Below are 8,501 nucleotides of genomic sequence, written 5' to 3' on the forward strand. Positions count from 1 at the left end.
TTTCTTTTTCTCTTGCCCTCTTCCTTTGTGATATAATGATTTTCTATAATGGTATGTTTGGATTCCTTTTTCTTTGTCTTTCGTGCATCTACTATAGTTTTTGCTTTGTGGTTACCATGAGGCTTACATATTTATAACCATCTAGCTTTTTAAAATTGTTATTCCAGTAGGTATGAAATGGTATCTCATTGTGGTTTTGATTTGCATTTTTCTATTAACCAATGATGTTAAGCATCTTTTAGCGTCTGTGTCCATTTGCGTATCTTTTTTACAGAACTGTCTATTCAAGTCTTTTTCTGAGTTTTGAATTGTGTTTTTTTGTTGTTGTTGAGTTGTAGGCGTTCCTAATTATATTCTGGATATTAATCCTTTATTAGATATATGAATTGCAAATGTTTTCTCCCATTTTGTGGCTTATCTTTTCACTCTTTTGATAGTGCTCTTTGATGAGACCTGGGGCTTTTGCAGGTAATCTAAGTATTTCTGGGGAGTTTATCTTCTCCTAGCTGAGGATGAACAAATCAGGGCCTTGTGGGGAGTCAGATGCTCTACCTTTTGAGGATGAGACATGAGGGATCCCCATTCACCCATCTGAGTTTGGCCCTCAAGGCTGGGCCCCTTCCTCCCTGTTCTCTTTAAGTGTTGAAAGACTTGACTCATACAGGAAAAGAGAAAAGAGGGAAAGATGTACCCATCAATGACTGGGCCTAGTCTCAGGACTCAAAAAACCATTCATGCTACAACATGGATGAACCTTGAAAACATGCTAAGTGAAGAAGCCAGTCACAAAAGACCACATATTGTATAATTGCACTTATATGAAATGTCCAGAGTAGCCGAATCTACAGAGACAGAAAGAAAATTAGTAACTGCCTGGGGCTGGTAGGGCAGGGAAGGTGGGTTAAGGCGAAATGGGCAGTGACTGTTAATGGATATGGGCTTCTTTCTTGGGTGATGAAAAGGTTCTAAAGGTGATTGTTGTGTGATAGCACAACTCTGTAAATATACTGAAAGCCATGGGTTGTACACTTTAAGGAGGTGAATTGTATGTTATATGAATAAGGGGGAGCAAAATAAGACCCCAAATATGCCAGTTCAGCATATTGATGATTTTGAATTAAAGTTACTTAAGAAAGAGCTGGTCCAAGAAGAACTCTCTACCCCTTTTTTGTCCCCCTGAAAGCAGGAAATAAAAAATCCCCTATGTGAAGATTTCCTTCCTATATCAGGCATACTTGTCACCTGAGACAGGGAATTCAAGGCCCAGAAGGCTATATAAACAAACTTTGTTACTTCTTCATTAATTTGCTACCTGAAGCCCAAACTCCTTTGTTTTGTCAAATCTTCACAAATAATTGTTTATTTGTTTTAAAAGTATAAAAGCAGCCTGCATCAGTCATTTCTTTGAGTCTCATATTTCTATGGCCTTCTGTATGTACAAAATTAAATTTGTTTTTTTCCTCTTAATCTGTCTTATGTCAACTTAATTTTAGGCCAGCCAAAGAATCTAGAAGGGAAAATGGGAAAAATTCTCTTCTCCTGCATGAATTATATTTCAATAAAGGCATTACTGAAAGAAATAAAGAAAGGAAAAAAAAGGCTGAGGCCCATGGTGACCCCTATCCTTCCTTCTGCATCAGCATGCTGGTGCCTTCTTCACTTGACAGAGAAGCGTAGCCGTGCCTGGACATGCTCACAGTGGGCATGCTTCATGGTCAGCCCGTAGATGGGGGTTAGGTCCACTTTCACACCCGGTGGCACACTGAACTCCAGCTGCTGTAGCAGGATGGCCAGGAAAAGGAAGATCTCCGATTTGGCCAGCACCTCCCCTATGCACCGGCGCTTGCCCAGGCCAAAGAGAATCACTTTCTCACTCAAGGTCTTGTTGATGGCAGTCCCATCAGCAGTGAGGAATCGCTCCGGCCGGAACTCAAATGGGTCCTCCCACAGCTTCCTGCAAGAGGAACAGAGGAACTGGGATGTCTGGGCTGGGAGGCTCTGGGAGGAAAGGCCTGGAGGGAGGCTTCTGAACAGACTTCTGTTGATATCACAAGTGTTAGAATAGATCAAGAGCAATGAAAGGAGAGTGGGGAAAGGGACCAAACTATACTTGAGGGCTTATTTCTTTTATATAGTTCTTTCTAAAATGATCAGCCTTGAAAATAGTGCTTTTTAATATTAAATTATCTTCCTTCTCATTAGTATACAAGGGGAATCCATAGTGTATCTTGGTTTATGCTTATTGTTTTAGAGTAATTACTGACAGCATCCCACACTCAGAAGTGCCCCTGTTTGGATGGTAAATGATGTGGTCCCCCTACCCATAGACTAAAGAAGGGTTTTCCAAAGAGAGGTTCCTAGGCCATCCGCAGCAAATCATCTGAGTACTCCACCTTAGCTACCAAAGTGGAAGCTTGGGGGGTGAGGTGCTAAAATCCACAACCAACTTCCTGGTTAATGCTTTTTTTTTTTTTTTTGTCTTTCCCCTGGTTAATTCTTATGCGCTGTAAAGTTTGAGAAACATGAACCTAAATTTTGTCACTTAGAGAAGGTTCTGTAGCAATCGAGGCACTATTCCTTTGTTACATGACACAACCAGTTTCTAGAGGAGCAGCCAGTCCTTCCCAACTGCTGACCTTCACACGCTTGTTAGTGGGGGGGCGGACTTACCGGTCATGATTGACATGCCACTGATTTACGAAGACGCAGCGCTCCTTGGGAATGTAGAAGCCATTCAGTGTTGTGTCCCTTGTTGTGCTGTGGAGGGAAGAGGGCTCTGTCAGACTCAGGGGCTGGAAAACTGGGGCCTGGCTCTGGGAGCTTCTTGCTCCTACACCCACCCCACCCCAACAGCCTGCCCACCACGGTCTCCATGTCCTCCACAGGGAGGACATGGCAGGAGGAGGGAAGGGGGAAAATGATCCTTCCCCTTCCTTGGCTCCTGTTCTTCAGCCTAAACAAGTGTTTACGACACTTCTGTTTGTGCCCAGCTGTGTACTTGGCCATCTTCAGGAGCCTGGGGAATGCCCAGCATGGTCGAGGAGTTAGGCCTCTTACTCTGGGAATAACTAGACCAGCACATGGGCAGAGGAAGTGTGCACTAAACTCTCCTGACATTGTTAAAATCCCAGGATATAATCAGGGACAAATGATTGTAAGTCCTACAAGATATCCGAAATGAGCTGTGCCAGCTGGATGAGTCAAGAAAGGCTCCTAGGGGAGAAGTTTGTGTCAGGATTGATCTTGGGCAGGGATAGGATTCTGGTTAGCCAGAGAAGAGGTTAGAAGGCACTCGAAGCAGAAGGTCCAGTAAAAGCGAGGTTGGAGTCTGGCTGGCTCACGCTTGTGAGGAAGGGTGAGGTCAGCCTGGCCGCGGTGAGAGCACTTGTAGTGGGGAATGTGAGCTGAGATCAGGAGTGTGACTTTCTCCTGGGAACTGGGGAGTTTGGTCATATTTGGACTGAATAGGGGCAGACTAGAGGCCGAGGGTCTGTGAGGAACATGGTGTCATGGTCAGGAAGCAGGTGCTGAAGCAGGGCGAGAACTGAGATGCTTGGAGGAGAAACCATGGTGAGGATGAGGAGAGGGAGGGCACAATAGGTAGGACTCACCTGTGGGGGATGGTGAAGGGGACAAAGGAGGAGTGTCGGAAGGTCTCCAGGATGAAGGCCTCCAGATAGGGCAGCTGGGGTCTGTCTGAGAGCCGGGGCTGCCGTGCCCTGCCAATCACAGTGTCTGCAGAGCACAGAAGACAGACAGGGCTTACGGGCTGCCTGCCTGCTCCATGGTATCTGCGTCCCTTATTATCCCAAATGTCACTCTATGTCGTGTCACTCTACGTCTATTTACATGTCTGAGACCCACCAACCCTCTCCCAGCATCTTCTAGACAAGGGTGGACACAATTGTATGCCCAGGGCTTGCACATAGTAGGTATATAAGAGCTATATATAGATTGAACAAATGGCCTGGGGCCCCCAGGCTTCTCTCTACATACCCAGTTCCTCCTGGATCTTTCTCTGCATCTCAGGATTTGTAACAAGGTACATAAGGCTCCAGGAGATGGCTGTTGTGACTGTGTCAAATCCTAGGCAGCATGGGCAAGGTGAGGAAGGAAGGAAAACAGGAACAAGAAACCAACATTTACCAAGCACCCACCACGTACATATCAAGCATTGTCTTTCTCTGCCTCCCTCATTCCCACCCCCACCCCCCAACTTGAGTCACTGGTTTCATAATTAGCTGCTGGAACTACAGGGGCTTAGACTTATAGGCCAGAGAGCCCTTTATTGTTCAGATGGGGAAACTGAGGCCCCAAGGATGAGAGGGACTTGGCTGAGTTGGCACAGCCTGGGTTCAAACCCTGAACCTGGGCAGGTTTCCGTGTTCTGTACTGTCTGGTGTTTGGAGGCAAATTATCTGACGGACTTGGGCCTGGGCAGTTCTGTGGGTAAATGGCAGGCACTGATGGCTGGAGGGGCTGCGGCCTGTTTCCTACCGGCCCCAAAGATGTCGTTGATAAGGTTGACAATCTTCTCATGGGGGACGAGGCCACCGCTGGAGTCCTTCTCGCAGTGCTGGAACAGGGCACCGGTGATGTCCTGAACACTGTCCTGGGGGGCAGACGCTTGGTAGCAGCCAGCACTTCCAGGACCAAAGGCAGCACCTCAACCCCACCCCATCCCGTACCCGCCACGCCTCCAGGCAGTGGGCTTTGCTGCAGCAGGAGCTGGTAGCAGCCCAGGGGAGGGCTTAAAGTATCATTTCCTGCCTCATTGACCCTTCCTCCCAGTAACCCCAGGGGTCTAATATCAAAGGGGGGGGTTTTAGTGTGAGTACAGCGAAGCAAAGTGACACCTGAGCTGGAGATTAATCTCTTTCAGGGTGCAGGTTCCTAAGCAACAAAAGCCTTCTCACACACAGTAACAGCCCCCCACATGGCAGGGTTCTGCCAGGGCCCCACACACAGCCTTATCTCTCTGAGGCTTTCAGATGCTCTGAGAAGGAGGCTATGGGGATGAGGAAACCGAGGCCACACAGGGAGAGGGGTTGGCTTCAGGTCACACAGCTGCTCCAAGGTGTCCCAAAGCCTTCCCAGCCCTCGGCAGCTCATCAGCTCTGGGGTTCTTTTGGAGTTGGGTGAGAGGGGCCACCCCAGGCTCTTCAGGGTGCCCCCTCCCCACCTGCATGCTGGGCTCACCTTGACAAAGCCCTGGTAGTGCTCCTGGACTATTTTCTGCAGGAAGCGCACAAACCGCTGGTTGAAGGCCTTGAACCTCTGCAGGGTGGGGTTGGGCAGGTATCGCAGGATGGGGAAGAAGTCCACGGGGTTCGTAGAGGAGGCGGACTCCACAAAATCCTGACTGTTCTTCACAAGGCTGAGCATCTCTTCACTGCTCTGGGGAAAGTGCTGCCCAAAGCACATGGCACCAATGACTTTGGCCACTGACACCACCACCTGGTCGTAGGGGTCGAAGCGCCCAGCCTCTACCATCAGCTCCTGGAACTTGGCAATGAGGGCTTCAGCCTCCTTGCTCACATGCTCCTCCAGGTAGCAGGAGGACATGGAAGCCGGGTCTGAGGCGATGGAGAAACTCTTGAGGGCATTCTGGGCCAGGCGCCGGCGGGCAGCCCACACTGGTCCAGAGTCTGGGTTGAAGGTCATGCTGTTGCCATCAGAGACCAGGGTGAAGCTGTAGAAGTCAGGCCGGCCCTTGAAATCATCGCTCTGCCGCACCAGGGCCTGCCGGATGGTGTCCAGGCCGCTGAGCACCAGCACAGGTGTGCAGCCAACGCGGATCTCCAGCACGTCCCCATAACGCTGGCTCAGCCGTGACAGCACCAGGTGTGGGCTCTTCCCCAAGGTCAGCATGTGCCCGAGCAGGGGCCAGCCCCAGGGCCCTGGTGGACTCTTTAGGCCTTTGGGGACCCGAGGCCGCCAGGCCCGGACCACCCAGAATACCAGGCAGAAGATGGCAGAGGCCAGGAGAAGCTCGGTGGCTGAGAAGGAACTGGGCTGGGACAATGCCATCTGTACCAACCATAGGCGGAGAGGAAAGAGGAAGCAGGGTGGAGATGGAGCCATTCACTCACTCACTCACTCACTCATTCAGTAAACACTGGCACATGTTCTGTGCTTGGCTCTCTGCGGGGCACCAGAAAGTCTAAGTTCCATGCACCGTGGATCCCACGTCCCAGGAGCTCACCCTAGTGCATCACAGAATCTGAGGGCTGGACAGGGGCCATGCGATTTTCAACTTGAGTGTCTGAACTCCCAGTCCTGGCCCTCCCTTTGGCTCATCACCTCAGTTTCCAATTCTGAGGCTGGAGTGGAGGCTAGTGACCACTTCAAAATGGGGAAGCATCTCTGTAAGCCCCTAATGCAGGGTGTATGCTGGGCATTGTGCCAAATGGTCCCCATCAGTGCTGGCTTCCTGCCGATATCTCCTCCTATTCAGGGAACAGGGAGCTGCACTGAGGGGACCAAGGTCACAGGGCTCATGCAAATGGCTCATGATGCCCCTTTCCCAGGGAATTCTTTATCAAGATCAAGAAAGGCACCTCCAACTCTGAGGATGCCTGTCCCCCCCACCCCCGCACTCCCCACAGCCTTGGAGTCTGAAGTTGGGCTGCAGCAACGGCCAGATCTGCCCTGTGCTGAGGGCAACCCTTTCCATCTCTCCACTCCAATCATACCAAGTGTCCTTAGAGATGGCCCAGTCCAAGATGCTCATTTAAAAATGGAGAAACTGAGCTCTGGAGCTGGGCTGCAAGGACTAGGACTCAGGCCTCCTACACCTGACCTAGTGTCCCCCAGTCCCTCCATCTTCACTGGTTCCCAAGATACATGGTGGGGATCCTACCATTTCCCAGGGACTGGGAATGGGCCCAAGAAAGGTACCTGTGGATGCAGGTGCTTCAGATCGGCAGGGTTGTAGGGGCTGGTACAGACCTCCCAGCTCCAGGTAGGGTGCCCTTTATAAACAGCACTCCTATCTTGTTGACCTACCTGTCTAGGTCACTTGATATTTAAGTCACTGATTACAACTGGAGGGATCAATCCTTGGACTTGGGCCATGATCCCTGGGCTCCTCCTACCACCCAGGCCCAGGGGCAGCTCTGCTGGGATAGGTGCTGTGACCTTGCGGAGGAGTGCTCACCTCCTTTCATGTTCAGGGTTGGGGGGTTGCTATTTCTCTCAGCAGCAAGGCAGGGTGCAGGGGTGACGGGCCTGTGGGCTCGCCCAGCCTTCTTTCCCACTGTACCTGTGGGGAAGCCCTGACTGGGCTCTCAGGCCCAGCAGGAGGCTCACTGCTCCTCCCCAGGAGGGTGCTGCAGTGCTTCTCCAATAGCCTACAAAACCACAGAAGGGAAGGGAGTGTTCCAGCCACCTCTGAATTTCAGCCCAAGGTCATCTTAAGCCCAGAGATGACGAGGATCCTGCATTCTAAAGAGAGACCCCCTCGCCTCCTCCCTCCTGTGAGAGGTGGTGAAAGTGAATGAGAATGCACGCTGCGGGCAGCTCCTCCTGGCAACTGGTTCACACTCTTTCAAATGGTCAATATCATTAAAAATAAATAGATAAAAAAGAGACAAGGATATTTTCTAGACCAAAGAGACTAAAGAGACATAACCAAATGCAATATATGAACCTTGATTGGATGCTGAATTTAAAAAAATAAAAAATTAAGGGCGGCTGGATGGCTCAGTTGGTTAGAGTGCAAGCTCTGAACAACAGGGTTTCAGGTTCGATTCCCACATGAGTCAGTGAGCTGAGCCCCCCACGACTAGATTGAAGACAATGAGCTGCTGCTGAGCTGCCAGAGGGGCGGCCACATGGCTCAGTTGGTTAGAGCCCATGCTCTTCACAAGGTTGCCGTTTCAATGAGATGGTGGGCTGCACCCCCTGCAACTAAAGATTGAAAACGGCAACTGGACTTGGAGCTGAGCTGCGCCCTCCACAACTAGATTGAAGGACAATGACTTGGATCTGATGGGCCCTGGAGAAACACACTGTTCCCCAATATTCCTGTCATGCAGGATCTCTGGTGCCGCCCCCCGCATAAGAACACAGGACATGGCGAGGCCAAAAAGGAACACCGCGGAGACATAGATGGGGGTGTCATACCACTACAGTCTCGCTGGCAGCTGGGCTGGAGACACAGGAAACAGGAGCCACACGATGTGCAATCCACTGTCTGCTTCTCTGCCAACCCACCTGCCGGCGTAGCCACGGCAGTTATATTAGTGGTAATGGCCAACTGGTTATAGCTGATGGCCGTCTAATCACATGTGATGGCCGTCTACTATCTGAGCCAGCACTTTCTACGTGAGGTCGAGAGCCTGGAAATTGCTCTCTGCGACTCTGTCCCCACAATTCTCCAATTAAAAAAAAAAAATTAAGAGTGCTCTCTTGAGTAACTCAAGTACTCATTATCTTCATTTTGGTTTAATGCTTTGGTTTATTAAAAGGTACTTTATAATTGTAGAGAGAACAAAGTC

The 8,501-nt window shown here is 50.2% G+C and overlaps 1 protein-coding gene across 1 annotated transcript; it reads right to left on the reverse strand.

Moving 5' to 3' along the window:
- Positions 1-783: 783 nt before the first annotated feature.
- Positions 784-7,033, reverse strand: CYP1A2 (cytochrome P450 family 1 subfamily A member 2). The gene is made up of 7 exons (XM_019751033.3): positions 6,901-7,033; positions 5,200-6,030; positions 4,498-4,612; positions 3,997-4,086; positions 3,612-3,735; positions 2,671-2,757; positions 784-1,954 (listed from the first exon to the last, which is right to left on the reverse strand). The coding sequence occupies exons 2-7, from the start codon at positions 6,028-6,030 to the stop codon at positions 1,657-1,659; spliced, it is 1,545 nt and encodes a 514-aa protein (XP_019606592.2). The 5' UTR covers positions 6,901-7,033; the 3' UTR covers positions 784-1,656.
- Between the last annotated feature and the right edge of the window lie 1,468 nt (positions 7,034-8,501).

Source organism: Rhinolophus sinicus, chromosome 3 (assembly GCF_057876585.1).
Source record: "Rhinolophus sinicus isolate RSI-liver-muscle chromosome 3, RSI-T2T, whole genome shotgun sequence".
NCBI lineage: Eukaryota > Metazoa > Chordata > Mammalia > Chiroptera > Rhinolophidae > Rhinolophus > Rhinolophus sinicus.

Bases quoted from the DNA above. Each gene is read 5' to 3' on its own strand.
- CYP1A2 (XM_019751033.3), bottom strand. From the start codon at position 6,030: ATGGCATTGTCCCAGCCCAGTTCCTTCTCAGCCACCGAGCTTCTCCTG. The intron at 2,758-3,611 runs GTGAGTCCTACC...TTCCCTCCACAG, and splicing joins CCCTTCACCATCCCCCACAG to CACAACAAGGGACACAACAC. The intron at 1,955-2,670 runs GTAAGTCCGCCC...TTCCTCTTGCAG, and splicing joins TGGCATGTCAATCATGACCG to GAAGCTGTGGGAGGACCCAT.